Raw genomic sequence first — 21,203 nt, 5'->3', positions numbered from 1 at the left:
ACAGTGCTTGCCGCTAGTATGCGGCATTATTACCTCCCTCAAAGTTATCTTATTGCATCTACAGGATTATCTATGTATAAATGCACCAATTGACCAGACCGGTTTAACCTGAACACTTCCATGTAGTTCATGACTAAGAAAGGAAAAAATACATGCAAACACGATAGATGACATTGAACGAAAATTTTAATCTTATAGTAAATATGATGCAACTTTCATGTACATGTACATATAGTGGTGTTCAGATAGCATAAGAAGAAGCAGTACTAGAGTGGTAAAGCATTTAGTTTGAAGGTGTCCACAAATATATTTCACAATAGTTCATATTCATTTGTATTCATTACCTTGTTTTTTCTGAATAAAATAATAAAATAAAAATCAGCTGTCCTGAATTCGGAAATGTCAGTCTTTTCTTCTGAGTGACAGAAAGGATAATCTTGTCACATTTCTGCAGTCTTACAAAGATTAGGTCTTTCCTCTGTTCAAAAAGGTAAACTATCTTGGTTATGAAAAAGAAAACTCTTGTATCCTAAAGATGAGTTCTTTGCTCTGTTCAAAAAGGTGTCAGGTTGTCCGGATAGGTTTCACTATTCTCAAATGTTATCGCCTGCATGTCTGGCCATGTGTACAAATTCTTTTCATACATTCTTTTCTAGCGGACCAACTCCCCTGGCCTGTTATCTCTCTATCTATACTCTTTCAAGCCGCCTCCCGAAGCCTGCTAGAGGCTACATACACTAGTAGTAGTAGAGGCTATATACAAATGTACACTGGTAGAGGCTACATACACGTGCACAGCTAGAGGCTAAGTACAATGCTACAGGCTACATACAAATGAACAAATACACTGGTAGAGGCTACATACATGTATGCTAGAGGCTACATACATGTATGCTAGAGGCTACACACACACACACAAGTGATTCTGTCCAGTCTAGTGTGGACCAGAGTTGTATCAGGTTTAAAGTTAAAATTTTTGGTCCAACACAAAAAAATTCTCTCACCTAGGTCTTCCTCAGTAGAATGACCCAGTGAAGTAGTGACCCAGTCAGTCTACTGAGGAAGACCAGAGTGACTGGTCGAAAGCTCTAGGTGAGAGAATTTTTTGTGTTGGACCAAAAGTTTTAACTTTAAACATGTAACTACCAATACATGAACTTTCATGATAGTACAGAGTTGTATCAGTTGAACCAAGGACCTGGGTTGAACTGGTCGTCAGGACCTGGACGTTCTTGGTTGAACTGGTCACTTTTCTGTGGTTTCATACCAGTATGAGTTTTCTTATGCCTGGATAAGTGAGAGCTGTCAGCTGTCTTGTACCCACACTCCTCACACATGTAGGGTTTTGCACCCGAGTGTCTGGCCACGTGCTTGTTCAGTTGCTCTTTCCATGCGGACGAAAAGTCGCACAGGTCACACGTGTAGGGTTTCTCACCAGAGTGGGTTCTCATGTGTCTGTTTAGAGCAGACCTGTAAGCTGTCCTGAAGCCGCACTGGTCACACATGTGGGGTTTGTCTCTATTGTGTTTAGCCATATGCACGGCTAAGTTGCCTTTCTGTGCAGTAGAATAGTCGCACTGGTTACACTTGTAGCGTTTTTCTCCAGTGTGGATTATTTTATGTTGCGAAAAAGAAGACCTGTAACCCGTCCTGTATCCACACTCCTCACACATGTAGGGTTTGTCTCCAGTGTGTTTAGCCATATGTTTGTCCAAATTGCCTTTCCGTGCAGCAGAAAAGTCACACTGGTCACATTTGTAGGGTCTTTCTCCAGTGTGTGTGGCCATGTGTATGTTTAGATCGCTTTTTCGTGTGGCTGCATAGTCGCACTCTTCGCACTTGTAGGGTTTGTCTCCTGTGTGTATAGCCTTGTGTCTTTTTAAGTCGGAATTCCGTACAGCAGCAAAGTCACACTGGTCACATTTGAAGGGTTTGTCTCCAGTGTGTTTATTAGCCATGTGCTGGTCCAAATTGCCTTTCTGCGCAGCAGAGAAGTTGCACTGGTCACATTTGTAGGGTTTCTCACCAGTATGGGTCCTCCTGTGTACGATTAGGCTAGACCTGTCACCTGTCCTGTACTCACACTCGCCACACTTGTAGGGTTTGTCTCCAGTGTGCTTAGACATGTGTCGGTCTAATGTACCTTTCTGTGTAGTGCAATAGTCGCAATGGTCACATTTGTAGGGTTTCTCCTCTGTATGTTTGTGTTTCTTGTGAATCCTTAAATCAGCTTTCAGTGGGGCAGTATAGTCGCACAGGTCGCACTTGAAGCGTCTGTGTCCAGTGTGTTTAGCCACATGCCTGTCTAAATTGCTTTTCTGTGCAGCAGAATAGTCGCACTGGTCACACTTGTAGGGTTTTTCTTCTGTATGAGTCCACAAGTGTTTGGATAGGGAAGACTGGTCAGCAGTTCTGTATCCGCACTCCTCACACATGTAGGGTTTGTCTCCGGTGTGTTTCGCCACGTGTCTGACTAAAGTACTCTTCTGAGCAGCAGAATAGTCGCAGTGTCCACATTTATAGGGCTTCTCACCTGTATGTGTCCTTATATGCTTCACCAGGTTAGCCTTCGAGGTTGCCCTGTAGTCGCATTCCGTACACACGAAGCGATTTTCCGCAGTACGTTTTACCGCAACTGTATCCATCTGGTCTGTACGGCCCTGTATGCCTGTATCTGTCTGCTCTGTATGGCCCTGTACCTGTTCGACTGCATCTGTCTGCTCTGTATCTGGCACATGTACGCCTGTATCTGTCTGCTCTGTACGGCCCGGTTTGCCTGTATCTGTCTGCTCTGTACGGCCCGGTTTGCCTGTATCTGTCTGCTCTGTTCGGCCCTGTACATGTACGCCTGTATCAGTCTGCTCTGTATGGCCCTGTATGCCTGTATCTGTCTGCTCTGTACCCGGCACATGTACGCCTGTATCTGTCTGCTCTGTACGGCCCGGTTCGCCTGTATCCGTCCCCTCTGTAAGGCCCTGTATAACCCTGTCTATCTGCTGTGTAAAGTCCTGCCTCTGCTCCATACAGCCTTGTTCATGTACGGGCAAGTTCTGCTCTTCATCGTTTGTCTCGTTCGCTGGAGGCACTGTCGGCAGGTCGTCCACAGGAATCTCACAGCTCTCAGCCATTTCTAAAAACAACAATTTTTAAGGAATGTTAATATAACATACTTCTAGTAAGTATTTTATTTCATCCGAGAGAAGCAGCACAGCAAGGCATATCTTGTTACGTTGTTCGTGTCAAAGACTCTGTATCTGTACATATCCACACTGGCGCACTAACTCTCCGCCTAGCATGTTACTAGTATATTACGGGTCTGGCAATGACTGGTATCCTGGTTATCTAATCTCCAAGCTGATCCTAGGGTGGCAAAAGACAGTATCAAATTGGCCAGACAGTATCCATTCGCCAGAGAGGGTCCATACGCCACCCCAGGATCTGCTTGGAGATTAGACACCCTTGGGTGGCGTATGGACCTTTTCTGGCCCATGGATACTGCCTGTACAATTGGCCAGGCAGTATCCATTGGCCAGAGAGAGTCCAATACGCTACCCAAGGGCCCATGGATACTGCCTGGCCTATTTGATGCTGTCTTTTGCCACCCTACGATCTGCTTGGAGTATACAGGCTTATATCGCCAAGTAATTTATAGACTTTTCATCATTGGAAAACTGGGATAATCTTAGTATAATATTCAATAAAATGTGCATTAAAATTGAAGAAATCTCAAACTAACTTCTGACAAGAACCTCAGAGATGTCTAAAATTTTCACGAACTCAAGAATTATGATGCGTTGTTTATCACTTACCAGTGGTGTCCACATCTTCAACCTGAACCTCATACTCCTTGTTGGGTACTAAGCTGGAGAACAGGCTGTCATTTCCATCTCCATCTAAGAAGATGGCTTCGTCCTCTTCTGTGTCCACAAGAACGACAGGATAACCCGGAAGCTTCAGAGCTTGTTTCAGCTTTTTAGGCGTCGCATCCTTCAGCTTTAGCTTCCTTCGAAGGCCCGTTTCAGGATAGACAAAAAAGGCTGTGGAACTGCTGGATTCGGTGCTTCCGGCAGTCGCCATCTTGTTTTGTTCTGCGTTTGAGATAGGGAAGATGAAAGTCATGCCTTCAAATATCAGCGTTATCAAACAAGAGGTATTCAAAAACTCGTATTTCCCCAGAACTATCGTAGACTGGAACTCGTTGCCACCAAGCACAGTTGGGGCATTATCACTAGAAAACTTTAAACAACTCCTGCAATCAAATGTGTAAAGATTGAGTGTAACAAGCCGTTCGGTGTCATATAGCTAGCTGCCGCCGCGCCGAGTGCCTGCGAAGCTGGTGTGTTATGCCGAAGGGCAGTTTTACCGGCTATACAGATATGGTGTGTTACGCTGAAGGGCGGTTTTACCGGCTATACAGATACAGAAGCTGGTGTGTTACGCCGAAGGGCGGTTTTACCGGCTATACAGATACAGATACAGAATGGGTGTTTGTTCCATTTCTTATGTTTGCTTTTCAGGCCATATTTTCAGTTAAAATAGATATGTAATAGTTATACAGCTAACTTGACTAACGTCTTCGATGGAATCATTCAATTTCAAACAAATTAAAAATTGTATTTGTCTTTGCAAAAAAAAATTATATCCAGAAATGTAAACAAAAATCAAATCTCATACTTAGTTTTGACAAGGAGCTCAGAGATACCTAGTTCTATTTTTGTCGTGATGTTACACTGTGCCCCCCTCCCCATATAAGGACATGTACTCAAGAACTCCCTGGTGCTATCTTGCTGTCGTATTTACATCAACCAGTGACCGCTGATCACCAACAAATGTCTCACCTGTGTGTTTCTGTTGTTGTAGGGTCGACAAAACGCCGAATCTTCCTTAAAACCGGCTCAGATTTTAGAGAAACGATCTTCCTGCCGCTGGACAAAATGGCGGATACTGGTCAGTGCTGCCGCAGGTGAAAGGTCAAAGTGTTCATACCTGATTACCCAAATAAACAGTAACTGCTCATTAGGCCATGTTGATTTGATTATATGGATGACATCTTCTGGGAAGCCCAAAACTGATGCGAGCGTGCGAATAAAAAAAAAGTTTAGCAAAAAAAAAAGTTGCTTTCATGATGAAATCCACGTGGTCATGAAGATTGAACAAATGACACAAAGTATGGCGAATCCACTCTTCAAATTCATTTCTTTATATTTTGTCTTTTTCGTTTGATTTTGGCATTCTTCGACAATGGCTTCGTTTTCAATTATTCATTTTGCAACTTACGGTAAATATTTGCTCAGTTTGCAACAGTTTTGTACGATTTACAGTATGGTTGTAAAACTTTTTTTTTGGAAACGGCCGAAAATTCATGCGCGCGCGGATGTCATCCATATAATCAAATCAACATGGCCTTACACGGTATGAGACGCAGTGAGGTTTTAGTCTGCCCCATTAACACGAACTTTTATTCCTGAAACACAACATTAAATCCCTCAGTTGTTTTATTGAAAGCTATAGATTATTGAAAACTTAAGCTGAACATGAGCTACTACTACTAGTTCACAAAAAGGTAAGGCCACACCAATTTAATTTCTTGGTTAACGGATTTTTCTAGAAAAATAATGGAGTGGGCGGGCGAAGAAAAAAAACACGGCAAAATATGAGCATTTTGCAGTTGATTCTGAATTTTTTTTTTTTTGGCAAATCAGAAAAAATGAAGCAGGCGAATCCGTTAACCAAGAAATTAAATTGGTGTGGCCTTAGGACATTATATAGATGTCCTTGTTCTCAACCACACTTACTCAAGAAAGGAAAAATAAATACAAACACTATACAGATATCTTTTGAGCATTTTAATTTTATAACGGAGCAACAAGTAACTTTCATCCAACTTTGATTTGTTTCATGTCCTTTCAAATAAATGTTATTGTTGTCCATCTAGCATGAAAATAAACAGAAGCAGGTTTGGAACAGAGTTAGTAAGTAAAACACTTGTTATATTTCTACGGGTTTCCCAGATACATTTATTTACTATCACCTCAGTTTTTTTCATTTTCTTTTATCACCGGTACAAGTACAGAGGTTTGAACAATAAGTTTTAGACAAATCGATTTGATTGGAGTTAATTTGACAACTTCTTCAATAACATAATAAACAGAATAACGGAATCTTTGTTCAATCAAAACAGCACAGAACTACGCAACCTTATGCCATATTTAAACAAAGCAAAACTAAAACAAAACTAAACAAAACAAAACTATGTACCTAAATCAATTTTGTACCGGTACACAGAACCAGTACGCAGCCCTAGCCTGAACACCAAATTCCAAATGTTTTTCAACAGCTGTACATATTGTTCACTACAACACAATTCAGGATGCACTCCTGCAATGCTGTTTTTAGTAAATAAAGTTCTAAAGTTCTTTTATATCTCTACGGGTCGGTTCTCATATGTTGATGCCGGTAAGCCGCCCTATATCTGAACCTCTGGTACGGGGTTTTGCTACGGTGTGTTTAATTCTCATGACACGGGGTGTCGCGCTACAGTGTGTCCAAAACTGGGTGTTGGACTAGATAGTTTCTTTTCACATCTCTATGGGTTCTCAAATGTTGATGCCATTAAGGTGTCCTATATCCGAACCTCTGGTACGGGGTTTTGCTACGGTGTGTTTAGGGCGCCTGACATGGGGTGCCGATGCTACCGTGCATCCGAAATCCGGTGTGACCCCGTGCTTGGCCATGTGGCGGTACACGTTGCTTTTTGACGCCGAAGAATAGTCGCAATAGTCACAGCGGTAGGGCCTCGCTCCTGTATGGGTTCTCCTATGTCGCGATAGGGCGGAATAGTACGCCGTCTTGAAATCACACGCTTCACACGCAAAGGGCTTGTCTCCGGTGTGTTTAGCCATGTGTTGGCGTAAGAAGGCTCGATGCGCGGTAGAATACTCGCAGTGGTCACATTTGTAGGGTTTTTCCCCGGTGTGCGTCGTCTTGTGCTGGGCTAAGTACCGCTTGTGTGCGGTGGAAAAGTCGCACTGGTCACACTTGTAGGGTTTTATACCGGAGTGCGTTTTCATGTGCCGCATCAGGACATTGTGTTTCGCAGTTCTGAACCCACACTCCCCACACGCGAATGGTTTGTCCCCGGTATGATGAGACATGTGGTGCTTTAACGTTGACTTCTCTGCGGCTGCATAGTCACAGTGGTCACACTTGAATGGCTTCTCCCCCGTGTGTTTCCTCATGTGTTTGGTCATGAGAGACTGGTGGGGGGTCTGGAAATCTCCACAGTCGCCACACACGAACAACTTCTCTGCTGCTTTGAGCTCGTCCAGGTGGCAGTTCCCTCGTTTCATGTGTCTTACCAGGTTTGATTTTCTTTTCGCCCGGTAGCTGCATTCCGTACACGCGTAGGGTCTCTCCACAACAACTGTTGGCTCCGTATTGCCCTGTGTTTCCCGGTCTTTCTGCACCGTATTACCCTGTTTATCTGACTGCGGTGTAGGGGCCTGTGCAACCTCAGGCGTCTGCGGTATAGGGAGTTGTGGTAAACCCCCTTTAGGTGCAATGGGTACAAACTGAGCCATTTGCTGTATAGGGAGCTGTAAAACCCTAGCTGCTTGCTGTGTAGGAAGCTGTACAACCCCAGTTGTCTGCTGTACAACTCTAGCATTCTGCTGTACAACCCCAGCTGTCTGCTGTGTAGGGGCCGCTACAACCCTAGCTGTCTGCTGTGTAGGTGCCTGTACAACCCCAGCTGTCTGCTGTGTAGGGGCCGCTACAATCCCAGCTGTCTGCTGTGTAGGAAGCTGTACAACCCTAGCTGTCTGCTGTGCAGGGAGCTGTACAACCCTAGCATTCTGCTGTGCAACCCCAGCTGTCTGCTGTGTAGGTGCCTGTACGACCCCAGCTGTCTGCTGTGTGGGGAGCTGTACAACCCCAGCTGACTGCTGTGCAACCCCAGCTGTCTGCTGTGTAGGGCGCTGTACAACCCCAGCTGTCTGCTGTGTATGTGCCTGTACAACCCCAGATGTCCGCTGTGTAGCCTGTACAACCCCAGCTGTCTGCTGTGTAGGGAGCTGTACAACCCCAGCTGTCTGCTGTGTAGGTGCCTGTACAACCACCACCTGCTGTGCAACCCCAGCTGTCTGCTGTACAGAAGCCTGTACAACCCCAGCTGTCTGCTGTGTAGGGAGCTGTGCAACCCCAGCTGTCTGCTGTGTAGGGAGCTGTACAACCCCACCTGTCTGCTGTACAACCCTAGTTGTCTGCTGTACAACCCTAGTTGTCTGCTGTACAACCCCAGTCGTCTGTTGTACAGGAGCCTGTACAACCCCAGTTGCCTGCTGTATAGCTGCCTGTACAGCCCTAGCTATTTCCTGTGTAGAGGCCGGTAGCTGTCCGCCATTTGTGTTGTTTGATGGCTGGCCCCCTGGCATTATGACTACGACCATAGGCATCTGCTGAGAGCTGCTCTGAGCCATTTCTAAAAACAAGAAAACAACAAGACAGGATTAAAGCAGACTGAATGACAAACATACTAAGCAGTTCATTCTATACTATAACAGCAGCACAACAAGGCGTATCTTAGGGACTGTACGATGTTCAGCGGGGGGAGGGTCAATCTTTGGGGGGTGAGGTGAAAAATGTTTTCCATGACCCTCCCCCCAGCTCCAAAATTTTTCCATGACCCTCCCCCAGCTCCAAAATTTTTCCATGACCCTCCCCCAGCTTCAAAGCTTTTCCATGACCCTCCGCCTAGCTCCAAAAATTTTTCCATGACCCTCCCCCAGCTCCAAAAAACTTCCATGATCCTCCCCAAGCTCCAAAAATTTTTCCATAACCCTCACCACAGCTCCAAAAATATTTCCATAACCCTCCCCCAGCTCCAAAAATTTTTCCATGACCCTCCCCCAGCTCCAAAAATTTTTCCTTGACCCTCCCCCAGATGTAAAAAATATAAATCGGTCGGGAAAACGATGTTAATACGATTATTATATCACAATATATGATTTGGTACGAGGAGCCAGGTCGGATAGCACAGGGAGGTGTTTGAGGAACTCTGGGGGAATCACGGTGCCCAAGGCACGGACAAACAGACTGTATAACTCGTTCCTCCACTGCACAATCAGACTGTACAATAGCCAAACGCAGACCTAGTGTTTTAGTGTTTCATGTCCCACTTTTGTATGTAATTGCCTTGTGCGTCTCTTGTACTTATGTAAAGTCCACACAATTCAGGAGTACTACGTACCCCTGCTATGACTCATTGACTGTTCTTAATATAATTGAAAAATTGAAATTAAATGGTCTGAAGAAGGCGCTTTCCTATAGGCTATGGACATAAGATCTCGCAGGAGTCCTACTGAGCTTTCAATCACTGCATTACGGGGTTCTAGTCTGCCTGAAATTTTATTCTGTCATCCCTGAAATATTATGGATCGGGGAATTTTTTTGGCATGACCCTCCCCAAAGGGCCCAAAATTTTTTCCCTGACACTCCCCCCCCCTGATGACAGACCCTCCCCCGCTAAATATTGTACAGTCCCTTACAAGATATGTTCATGTTAACCCATATTTACATGGATTCCACTGGTATATATCCCTGTATCTCTCGCATTCACAGCTATGCAAAATAACATTAACAGACACAAAAAAATGGCATCGTATCTCAACTTTCATACCTTCTTGTCACATAAACCCCGCTTCTTATGTTAGCCCAGGTATTAATATGTAACTACCGGCATTTTCAGTACATTCTACACTGCAGTTCTTTTACTACAGCTGTTTTGGTACCCCAGTTTCAGGACGATACCAAGAGAGTAAAAACGGGGGGTGTAGCACCACAGAAAAGCCAAGTAACAGGCCAATTTCTCAAAGAAACTTCCAATATTTTTGCAAAAACATGGATTCAAAACCCTACCATGTACCATCCACCTTCAAAATGCCGAAAGTTCACTGAAAATTATGCAAAGTTACACTACCGCCCCCCTCCCCATATAATTTTCAGACGACACGTTACACTCGAGACACCCAAAAAACACTCCTGGTCCTGTCTTGCTGTCTTATTCATACCAACAAATGACCATAGATGATTAACAAACGTCTCACCTGTGTGTTGGGTTGTTGCAGGGTCGACAAAACGCAGAATCGGCTTTTAAAACCGGTTTAGTTTTCAGAGAAACGTTCGAAACGATCTTCCTGCCGCTGGACAAAATGGCGGACACAAAATGGCGGGCAAACGGTGTCACGGGTCAGTGATGTCACAGGTGAAAGGTCAAATTTTTACGCCTGATTACACAAATAAAACAATAACTGTCCGATTACAGTTTGAAGACTGATTCTCGAAGCACAGTGTTTTATCTTTTTTTACCCACATGAAAAATTGTAGGTATTGTTTTGGTGTCTGTGTGTGTCTGTATGTATGTGTGTCAAGTCAAAGGTCAAATTTCGGCCTCCTAGTGGTTAACCTTGGTACTGCAGCAAAACTTTTTCCCAGGACAATTAGATGTTTATCTGCATATATTTTGTACTTTGTTATTGTCATACATAACATTTATCAGTCCTATTATCAGTCCTATTATGTTTTTTAATTTCTTGATCAGTTTTGCAAATCAAGCTTTTGTCCTGAACATGCTATGGTCTAAACATTTGATGTAGGTATGAGATCTTCGAAATCGATTACTAGTATTTTAAAAAGCCACGTAGACTCGACGATTTGGGATTCTATAAAACTAAATGTCAAAACCAGTTCAACCTGAACACTTTCTACTACTGTAATTCCTGATTTTTTCACTGTACTTTTATGTTCACTGTTTTCACTGTACCTCTGTACAGTGAACTTATCATTCCTGAACTGTCTTAATCCTGCACCTGTCACCACCGTGAACATATAGTTCTGTATGCATGTCCATTTTTCTCAGTGAACTTTTGCTATTGTGTCGGGAAACATAAAGAGAACTACAGTAATTAATGCACAACCAAGAATGAAGAACATGAACACAAATGCGACTGATGTCATTGGAAGATTTTAATTCTATTATAACAGAGCAGTGAACTTTAATTTGTTTCATGTGATTTCATGAGAAGTTTTTTGTTGTTAATCTAGCTTGAAAAGTTGGTGAAACACTTGGTTATATTATAACACTGACAAAAAAATGTCCAGACTATGCATGATGTACAAAATTAGTAATAAACTGGTGTATGTACCAACTACTAAGTATCTAATACTAGCTCAAAACAGACAAACAGTCATGCCTTGATTTGGTGTTTTTCTCCTACTGAACTAAAACAGAGTGGAACTCACTGCCACCAAGTACAGCAGGGGCATTGTGTGTGCATAGGTTAGGCCTAAAAGCTGTCCTGCGTCCAAACTCCCCAAACATTTATACAGTTTGGCTCTGGTATGTTTAGCCATTCGTATGGCTCAACAGGCTTACTATTCTGTGGAATAGTCTCACTGGTCACATTCCTATGGTTTCACATCAGTATGGGTCCTCATATGTAGATCTAGAGCAGACCTGTAACAGTGTAAGCTGTCCTGTATCCACACTCCCCACACATGTAGGTTTATTCTCTATTGTGTTTAGCCATGTGTCGGTCCAAATGGCCTTTTGTTGTAGTAGAAAAGTCACACTGGTCACATTTGTAGGGTTTCTCACCAGTATGGGTTCTCATATGTATGGCTAGAGCAGACCTGTAAGCTGTCCTGTATCCACACTCCCCACACATGTAGGGTTTGTCTCCAGTGTGTCTAGCAATAATATGTTGGTCCAAATGGCCTTTATGTCCAGAAGAATAGTCACACTGGTCACATTTGTATGGTTTTGGCCCGGTGTGTTTAGACATGTGTTGGCTTAGAATGCTTTTCTGTGTGGCAGCAAAGTTGCACTGGTCACATCTATATGATTTGTCTCCAGTGTGTTTAGCCATGTGTTGGTTTAAATCATCCTTCCGTGCAGCAGAATAGTCACACTGGTCACATTTGTAGGGTTTCTCACCAGTGTGGGTTCTCATATGTCTGGATAGGTGGGACCTGTCAGCCATCCTGAATCCACACTCCCCACACATGTAGGGTTTGTCTCCAGTGTGTCTAGCCATGTGTCGGTCCAAATTGCCTTTCTGTGAAGCAGAATAGTCACACTGGTCACATTTATATGGCCTTTCCCCAGTATGTTTTCTCATATGTACTGATAGGTTACCTCTGTCAGCCGTCCTGAATCCACACTCCTCACACATGTAGGGTTTGTCTCCAGTGTGTTTAGCCTTGTGTTCGGCTAAACTGAGTCTCCATGCTGTAGAAAAGTCGCACTGGTCACATTTGTAGGGTTTTTCCCCAGTGTGTGTATCCATGTGTTGGTTTAGATTGCTTTTCCATGCAGTAGCATGATCGCACAGGTCACATTTGTAGGGTTTTTCTCCAGTGTGTTTAACCATGTGTTGGTCTAAATGGAATTTCCGTGCAGCAGAATAGTCACACTGGTCACATTTATGCGGTTTGTCTGTTGGCAGTTTGTCCACAGGAATCTCACAGCTTCTCTCAGCCATTTCTAAAAACAAAAATAAGGCAGAATTAAAACAAACTGAATGACATTAAGAATGTTACCATAATTCTTGGAAGCGAATTTCATGACAAACCTCTTGACTTAACTGACATTGCAACAGGGCACTATCGAGAATTATTTGCATGTCTTTAAATAACCCCTTCACTTAACCGCGACGGGGGGCGACATCGTCTACCAGGTACCTTTGACCCAGTGTTGACGTCACACTTCAAAGAAGCCACGTGACAAGCTTAACTGGGTCAGTCTACTGAGGAAGACCAGAGTAACTGGTTGAAAGCTCTAGGTGATCGAATTTTTGTGATGAACCAAAAGTTTTAACTTTAAACATGTTTTTCATGTAGTAACTACCAACACAGATAAACTTTCATGGCATGTCTTCAAATAATTTGCATTTAACTATAGAAATCTCCATAGGGCGAAAACTGGGTCTGCTACCACAAGTTACACTATCGTCCCCCCCCCCCCATATAATTTTCAGAGGACACGTCACACAATAAAACTCACTCTCCTCGTCCAGTTTTACTGTCGTATTCATACCAACAAGTGACCATAGATGACTAACAAATGTCTCACCTGTGTGTTTCTGTCGTTGTAGGGTCGACAAAACGCCGAATCTTCCTAAAAACCGGCTCAGATTTTAGAGAAACTATCTTCCTGCCGCTGGACAAAATGGCGGACAAGCGCTGACACGGGTCACTGCTTCCGCAGGTGAAAGGTCAAAGTATTTATACCTGATTACCCTAATAAAACAGTAACTGTCCGATTACACTGTTGGAAGAGCATTGCAGTCTGATTCTCGAAACACAATATTAATGGTCTCTGTGTGTGTGTCTGTATGTGTGTGTGCCTCTCTGTATGTGTGCGTGTGTGTGTGTCTGTCAGTCTGTCTGTATGTGTGTGTCCATGTCTGTGTTTCCGCATACCTGTGGTCAGCATAACTTAAGAAGGTATTTATGGATTGTGATGATATTTTGTATGTGGGTAGATCTATCACATACAACAAATATGTGAGGATGCGGGCTGCAGACCAGAAGACCTGCCCAGGGCTATGGAGGATAGGGAGGGCTGGCGGAAAAGAGTCACGAGCATCCGTGAAACTCTCACGACCAGATGATGATGATGAGATCGATCATAGGAAGGCAAAGGTCAAATTTGGCCTTCTAGCGGCTGACCTTGGTACTGCAGCAGAACTTCCTTTTTTTTGTATCTTTTGTCCTGGACATGCTATGGTGTTCTTTTTTTTTTGTGGCTGATAGCTTTTCATGTTACTTTTGTTAGGAAACATGAGTAAGTTAGATGAAATCACTATGCATAAAACGATGCTAAATATTTTCATGTAGGTATGAGATCTTTGAAATCGTTTATTTCAAAATTGCAAAGCTAAATAGAGTCTTCACATCAAGAGAAGTTCAATATGACAAACATAGTAAAATCCTTTTTTTAATTTATAAGACTGGCAAAAAATGTCCAGACTATACATATGATATACAAAATTGCTAATAAGCTGGTGCAACTACTAAGTACAAATACCTAGTACATAGTTATCTAATTAAGAGTTATTTGAACTATATAACTATATAAATAAACTATATAAATCTTCGGAAACGAAGCCAAGCCAAGAGAGTCCTTTTGAACTATATAGTATAACATTGTGAAACTCACTGCCACCAAGTACAGCAGGGGTATTGTGTGTGCTGATAGGTTAGGACTAAAAGCTGTCCTGCGTCCACACTCCCCAAACATTTACACAGTTTGGCTCCGGTATGTTTAGCTACTTCATTTGTTCAGTAAAATAGTCTCACTGATTACATTTCTATGGTTTCTCATCAGTATGGGTCCTCATGTGTAGGGTTAGAGCAGACCTGTAAGCTGTCCGGTATCCACACTCATCACACATGTAGGGTTTTTCCCCAGTGTGTGTAGCCATGTGTCGGTTTAAATCACTTTTCCGTGCTGTAGAATAGTCGCACTGGTCACATTTGTAGGGTTTGTCTCCAGTGTGTTTAACCATGTGTTGCTTTAAATCGGCTTTCCATTTAGTAGAATAATTGCACTGGTGACATTTGTAGGGTTTGTCTACAGAATGTTTCGCCATGTGTCGGTTCAATTGGCCTTTCTGTGCAGCAGCAAAGTTGCACTGGTCACATTTGTGGGGTTTCTCACCAGTATGGGTCCACATGTGTTGGGCTAGAGCAGACCTGTAAGCTGTCCTGTATCCACACTCCCCACACATGTAGGGTTTGTCTCCTGTGTGTTTAGCCAAGATGTGTTCGGCTAAATGCACTTTCTGTGCAGTAGAATAGTTGCACAGGTCACATCTATATGGTTTTTCTCCAGTGTGTTTAGCCATGTGATTGTTTAAATCAGCTTTCCGTACAGCAGAATAGTCACACTGGTCACATTTGTAGGGTCTGTCTCCTGTGTGTTTAGCCATGTGCATGTCTAAATGCCCTTTCTGTGCAGCAGAAAAGTCACACTGGTCACACTTGTAGGGTTTCTCACCAGTATGGGTTCTCATATGTCGAGTTATAACAGACCTGTAAGCTGTCCTGTGTCCACACTCCCCACACATGTAGGGTTTGCCTCCCATGTGTTTTGCCATGATGTGTTGGTCTAAACCGCTTTTTCGTACAGCAGAAAAGTCACACTGGTCACACTTGTAGGGTTTCTCACCTGAATGGGTCTTCATATGTTTGAATAGGCTAGACCTGTAAGCTGTCCTGTATCCACACTCCCCACACGTGTAGCGTTTGTCTCCAGTGTGTTTAGCCATGTGTTCGGATAAATGGCTTTTCCACGAAGTAGAAAAGTTGCACTGGTCACATTTGTAGGGTTTGTCTGTTGGCAGTTTGTCCACAGGAATCTCACAGCTTCTCTCAGCCATTTCTAAAAACAAGTAAGCAAAACAGACTGAGTGACAAAGAAATGTTACCATAATAAACATACCCGCAGTTTCATTCTACTTTTCTACTAGAGCAGCAGCACAGCAATTTGTAATAATTCTTGCAAGCGACAAACCTTTTGACTTTAGTGACACTGCACCAGGGCAAAAATTATACCGAGAATTATTGGCATGCCTTCAAATTTGCTGACCCTTCGTACTAGTAGTAAATTAATTGTTGTAAATCGCTTGTGCACCCTACTATAAATTTTACAGCGTCGAACCTTCTCCAGGGGTGGCAGGAGTATACGGTACAATTTTACGGAATATAGTGCAATTTTACGGAATATAGTGCAATTTTACTAGTCTACAGTGCAATTTTACTTGCAATCGCATTAGTATACAGTGCAACTCTGGGACCCCTGTTCTCACTTTGGGCTCCATAACTACTGTAAGTTCAGTTATGTTCGCAGGGGATAAATTTCGCGTTAGGAAAGGAAAGAATTATTTTGCGATGTTTAAAGTTCACGGTTGAAACAATACCTAAGCACGGGAGTACATTTACAGTGGCGTCAGTGCCTTTACACTTGGTTGAAATATGCCTCTTATTGTGGCATTGTATTATATATACAGTATATTGTATGGTACACAATTTTGGCCTGTATGCCGCTATCGATGCATGTCTTCCACTTTTGTCTTGTCTCATTTGAAATGCAGGACAGCGCAGTTCTTGTTGTGGAAACATCGGAGAAGAAGGATCAAACAGCGTGTTTATAGTAAAGCAAGTGCATTGTGTAATTTCATCTGGGTTTACCAGTAAACAAACGTCCGTGCCAGGTGTGCATTCCACTGCCACCATCGCAGCCGATGTTGTTCACTAGTATTTGCACAGTCATGCCCATGAGGGCTAGGCGCCAAAAGACTGGTTTTCCAGCTGTTGTACTTCATAAAACAGATCACATTCGCGATCTCATGACTTCGCGATGGAGCGGTCATCGTGAATACCGCGAAAATAAAACCACCACGATCATTTCAAGATTTACAGTATAGAAAACCCCATAGGGTGAAATCTATATTGTCACCTTCAAAGTTTACTACAGGTTGTTGTTGTCCTTGTTTAACGTCTACTATATCGCTAGACGTGGTCACTCGGTGCTCGTTTTCGCGTGGGTCAGTTTAGAGTCAAAAGGTCTCTCTAGGTATTTAACTCTTGGTGCCTTGTGCTTGAGTGAAGCTGGTTTACACTACCGCCCCCCTCCCCCATATAATTTTCAGAGGACACGCCACACTAAAACTCCACTGGTCCTGTTTCGCTGTCGTATTCATACCAACAAATGACGATAAATGACTAACAAACGACTTACGTGTGTGTTTCTGTTGTTGTAGGTTCGGTAAAACGCTGAATAGTCTTTAAAACCGGTTTATTTTTCAGAGAAAAAGGTTCGAAACTATCTTCCTGCCGCTGGACAAAATGGCGGACAAGCGCTGACATGGGTCACTGCTTCCGAAGGTGAAAGGTCAAAGTGTTCATACCTGATTACCCAAATAAAACAGTAACTGTCCGATTACACTATTTCAAGACCGTTGCAGTCTGATTCTTGAAACACAATATTAAATCTTCTGTTTACCTACATGAAAATGTACGTATGTAAGGGCCCTGAGGTTCCAGTAACCATTTTCCGTCAGAATTGTAGGAATATTTGCTCTATGAGGGTCAATATACACTGGGATAGTGTAGTTTCAACTCAGTGTGTAGATAAGTGTGATTAGTATATTGTACGCCAAAGAGCAGTTACTCAAGCAAATGGATATGATTTTGAAAACGTCAGACGTTTCAGCTAGTATCCACTAGCTCTCGTCAGTGACTAGTGGATACTATCTGAAACGTCTGACGTTTTCAAAATCATATCCAGTCATCCAGTTGCTTGAGTAACTGCTTTTTGGCGTATCGTATTACCTGGATGTCTAACCTTCATCGACAGATTAGTATATTGGTTTTGAAAAATCGGGTTTCCAAGCCCTAAAAACTGCACTGGATGCCTTTAAGCTACATGTAATCACCAAAAAGATAAATCCAAAAAAACAAAACAAAACAAAAAAAAAACAACGGCACTTAATATTTTCAGTAGATCTTTGAATTCGTTTATTTCAAAAATGCAAAGCTACGAAGAGTGTTCACAGTTTGGAATCTTTAAAACTTGATGTCAAGACCAGTTCAACCTGACATAGTAAAAAACTTGTTTTTTATTTATTTATAAGACTGGCAAAAAATGTCCAGACTATACATATGAAATACAAAATTGCTAAATGGTGCATGTACCAACTACTAAGAACTAATACCTAGTATAGTACATAGTTACCTAATACTAATAAATAAAGTTATAGTCCTTTTGAACTACTAGTGTATAGTATAACATCTGTATCTGTATCCGTATAGCCGGTATAACCGCCTTTCGGCATAACACACCAGCTTCGCAGGCGGCAGCTGGCTATATTACACCGATTGACTTGTTACACCTAACTCTTGAACTTCTAACTCTAGACATTGTTTAAAGCTATCTAATGACAATGCCCCTACTGTACTTGGTGACTGTGAGTTCCACTCTCCGATAGTTCTAGGAAAGAATGAATTCTTGAACACCTCAATCCTTGGTTGATAACTCTGGTACTTGAATGCGTGGCTATTTCTTGTTCTCTTCTGGGCTGGTATTAGATACTTAGTAGTTGCAACATCCACCAGTTTATTAGTCATTTTGAACATTGTGGAACTCACTGCCACTAAGTACAGCAGGGGCATTGTGTTTGCAGATATGTTTGGCCTAAAAGCTGTCCTGCGTCCAAACTCCCCAAACATTTATACAGTTTGGCTCTGGTATGTTTAGCCATTTGTGAGGCTCCACAGACTTTATATGTGGTGGAATAGTCCCACTGGTTACTATGGTTTCACACCAGTATGGGTCCTCATATGTCGGGCTAGAGTAGACTTGTAAGTCGTCCTGTGTCCACACTCCCCACACATGTAGGGTTTTACTCTATTGTGCTTAACCATGTGTCGGTCCAAATGGCCTTTCCGTGTGGTAGAATATTTGCACTGGTCACACTTATATGGTGTGTCACCTGTATGGGTCCTCATATGTACGATTAGAGCAGACCTGTAAGCTGTCCTGTATCCACACTCCCCACACATGTAGCGTTTGTCTCCAGTGTGTTTAGACATGTGTTCGGCTAAATGGCCTTTATGTGCAGTAGAATAGTTGCACTGGTCACATTTATATGGGATGTCACCTGTATGGGTCCTCATATGATTGACCAGAGCAGACCTGTAAGCTGTCCTGTATCCACATTCCCCACATATGTAGGGTTTGTCTCCAGTGTGTATAGACATGTGCTGGTCCAAACAGCTTTTCCGTGCAGTAGAATAGTCGCACTGGTCACATTTGTATGGTTTTCCCCGGTGTGTTTACACATGTGTCGGTTTAAATCCTCCTTCCGTGCAGTAGAAAAGTCACACTGGTCACACTTGTAGGGTTTGTCTCCTGTGTGTATAGCCTTGTGTCTGTTTAAGTCGGCTTTTCGTACACTAGAAAAGTCGCACTGGTCACACTTGTAGGGTTTGTATCCTGTGTGTTTAGCCATGTGTACCTCTAAATGGCCTTTCTGTGCAGCAGAAAAGTCACATTGCTCACACCTGTAGGGTTTCTCACCAGTGTGGGTTCTCATATGTACGGTGAGAACAGACCTGTAAGCTGTCCTGTGTCCACATTCCCCACACATGTAGGGTTTGTCTCCTGTGTGTCTAGACATGTGTTCCACTAAATGGCCTTTCTGTGCAGTAGAATAGTCACACTGGTCACATTTATGCGGTTTGTCTGTTGGCAGTTTGTCCACAGGAATGTCACAGCTTCTCCCAGCCATTTCTAAAACCAACAATAAGGCATAAGTAAAACAGACTGAATGACAAAGAAATGTTACCATAATAAACATACCCGCAGTTTCATTCTACTTTTCTAAAGCAGCAGCACAGCAAGGTGTAAATTCTTGCAAGCGAAGTTCGTGACAAACCAATGCCAAGAATTATTTGCATGTCTTCGAATAATGGAGGGACGACTTTGACACAGGCCACTCACAGAGATGAGGAGCCCTACTCAAGTATAAGTAAGTACTTCAAATAATTTGCATGAACCCTAACATGAGTAAATTACTACTAGTAAATTTTTGTAACTATCTTGTGCAACCTGCTATAAATTTTACAGCGTCAAACTGTCTCACTTTGGGCTCCCATCGCCATAGGGCCAAAACTGTGTTCTGCCACTACCGCCCCCCTCCCCCATATACTTTTCAGAGGATACGTCACATAAAAAAACTCCACTGGTCCAGTTTTGCTGTCGTACTCATACCAACCAGTGACCATAGATGACTAACAAACGTCTCACCTGTGTGTTTCTGTGGTTGTAGGGTCGACAAAACGCCGAATCTTCCTTAAAACCGGCTCAGATAATAGAGAAACGCTAGAAACTATCTTCCTGCCCCTGGACAAAATGGCGGACCCAAAATGGAGGGCAAGCGCTTCCGCAGGTGAAAGGTTAAATACTTCCGCCTGGTTACCCAAATAAAACAGTAACTGTCCGATTATACTGTTTGAGCAGCGTTGCAATCTGATTCTCGAAACTTAGTATATTATTTCATCTTCTGTTTACATACATAAGAATTGTATTGTTTATTTAGGTTTTGTTTTTATCTGGAATAAGGCAATCTTTGTGATATTCAGAGTGTTTCACATTAGCACATTCGACTCAGTATTTCATACTTTGGGCTTTTAAAACTGCAGAAACAAGCCATAAGTCCTTTATTTTTTGGGTGGTACCCTAAAAAATCACCCCAGGGCCCTTCCAGTAACCATTTTCCGTCAGAATTGTGGGAATTTTTGCTCTCTGAGGGTCAATATACATTGGGATAGTGTAGTTTTCAACTCAGTGTGTAGGTAAGTGACTAGAATATTGGCTTTGAAAAATCGGGTTTCCAAGCCCTAAAAACTGCACTTAAGCTGCATGTAATCACCGACAAGATAAATCCAAAAACAACAACAAAATAATACAACAGCACTTAGTATTTCATGTAGGTATTAAGTCTTTGAATTCATTTATTTCAAAATTGCAAAGCTACATAGAATCTTTACAGTTTGTGATTCTTTAAAACTTGATGTCAAGACCAATTCAACCTGACAAACATAGTAAAACACTTGTTTTTTTATTTATTTATAAGACTGGCAAAAAATGTCCAGACTATACATATGATATACAAAATTGCTAATAAACTGGTGCATGTACCAACTACAGTTGTACTAAGAACTAATACCAAGCTATATAGTACATAGTTACCTAATACTAAAGTTATAGTCCTTTTGAACTACTAGTATATAGTACATGTATAACATTGTGGAACTCACTGCCACTAAGTACAGCAGGGGCTTTGTGTATGAAGATAGGTTAGGCCTAAAAGCTGTCCTGCGTCCACACTCCCCAAACATTTATACAGTTTGGCTCCGGTATGTTTAGCCATTTGTGTGGCTCAATAGACTTTATATGTGGTGGAATAGTCCCACTGGTTACTATGGTTTCACACCAGTATGGGTCCTCATATGTCGGGTGAGAGCAAACCTGTAAGCCGTCCTGAATCCACACTTCCCACACTTGTAGGGTTTTTCTCCTGTGTGTTTAGCCATGTGTTTGGATAGAGTAGACCTGTCAGCTGTCCTGTACCCACACT

General features: G+C 42.6%; 4 protein-coding genes across 9 annotated transcripts; all 4 read right to left on the bottom strand.

Annotated features, from left to right (window-relative positions):
* Positions 1 to 1,181: 1,181 nt before the first annotated feature.
* On the bottom strand, positions 1,182 to 4,956 carry LOC109481282 (zinc finger protein 431-like). The gene is made up of 4 exons (XM_019783816.1): positions 4,839 to 4,956; positions 3,810 to 4,088; positions 2,880 to 3,130; positions 1,182 to 2,840 (listed from the first exon to the last, which is right to left on the bottom strand). The coding sequence occupies exons 2-4, from the start codon at positions 4,075 to 4,077 to the stop codon at positions 1,182 to 1,184; spliced, it is 2,178 nt and encodes a 725-aa protein (XP_019639375.1). The 5' UTR covers positions 4,078 to 4,088; positions 4,839 to 4,956.
* A 931-nt stretch (positions 4,957 to 5,887) lies between these two features.
* Positions 5,888 to 10,243, bottom strand: LOC109481351 (zinc finger protein 629-like). Of its 6 annotated transcripts, none has more exons than XM_019783893.1 (4): positions 10,104 to 10,243; positions 7,845 to 8,479; positions 7,737 to 7,811; positions 5,888 to 7,691 (listed from the first exon to the last, which is right to left on the bottom strand). In XM_019783893.1, the coding sequence occupies exons 2-4, from the start codon at positions 8,475 to 8,477 to the stop codon at positions 6,597 to 6,599; spliced, it is 1,803 nt and encodes a 600-aa protein (XP_019639452.1). In that variant the 5' UTR covers positions 8,478 to 8,479; positions 10,104 to 10,243; the 3' UTR covers positions 5,888 to 6,596. The 6 variants fall into 6 exon arrangements, with proteins under 6 accessions (XP_019639452.1, XP_019639454.1, XP_019639453.1 ...); XM_019783895.1 differs by having other exon boundaries at positions 5,888 to 7,811; positions 7,845 to 7,931; positions 7,986 to 8,479; XM_019783894.1 differs by having other exon boundaries at positions 5,888 to 7,811; positions 7,845 to 8,105; positions 8,157 to 8,479.
* A 1,284-nt stretch (positions 10,244 to 11,527) lies between these two features.
* Positions 11,528 to 13,203, bottom strand: LOC109481367 (zinc finger protein 239-like). Its single transcript, XM_019783921.1, has 2 exons — positions 13,130 to 13,203; positions 11,528 to 12,541 (listed from the first exon to the last, which is right to left on the bottom strand). The coding sequence occupies exon 2, from the start codon at positions 12,537 to 12,539 to the stop codon at positions 11,562 to 11,564; it is 978 nt and encodes a 325-aa protein (XP_019639480.1). The 5' UTR covers positions 12,540 to 12,541; positions 13,130 to 13,203; the 3' UTR covers positions 11,528 to 11,561.
* An 838-nt stretch (positions 13,204 to 14,041) lies between these two features.
* Positions 14,042 to 19,974, bottom strand: LOC109481363 (zinc finger protein 184-like). Its single transcript, XM_019783915.1, has 2 exons — positions 19,871 to 19,974; positions 14,042 to 15,442 (listed from the first exon to the last, which is right to left on the bottom strand). Exon 2 carries the CDS (start codon positions 15,438 to 15,440, stop codon positions 14,370 to 14,372), a length of 1,071 nt encoding a protein of 356 aa, XP_019639474.1. The 5' UTR covers positions 15,441 to 15,442; positions 19,871 to 19,974; the 3' UTR covers positions 14,042 to 14,369.
* Between the last annotated feature and the right edge of the window lie 1,229 nt (positions 19,975 to 21,203).

The sequence above is a fragment of the Branchiostoma belcheri genome, unplaced genomic scaffold (genome assembly GCF_001625305.1).
Source record: "Branchiostoma belcheri isolate BF01 breed outbred unplaced genomic scaffold, Haploidv18h27 scaffold55, whole genome shotgun sequence".
Classification (NCBI taxonomy): Eukaryota; Metazoa; Chordata; class Leptocardii; order Amphioxiformes; family Branchiostomatidae; genus Branchiostoma; species Branchiostoma belcheri.
The sequence above is the reverse complement of the archived record's forward strand: the minus strand, read 5'-3'. Positions and strand labels throughout refer to the sequence as shown.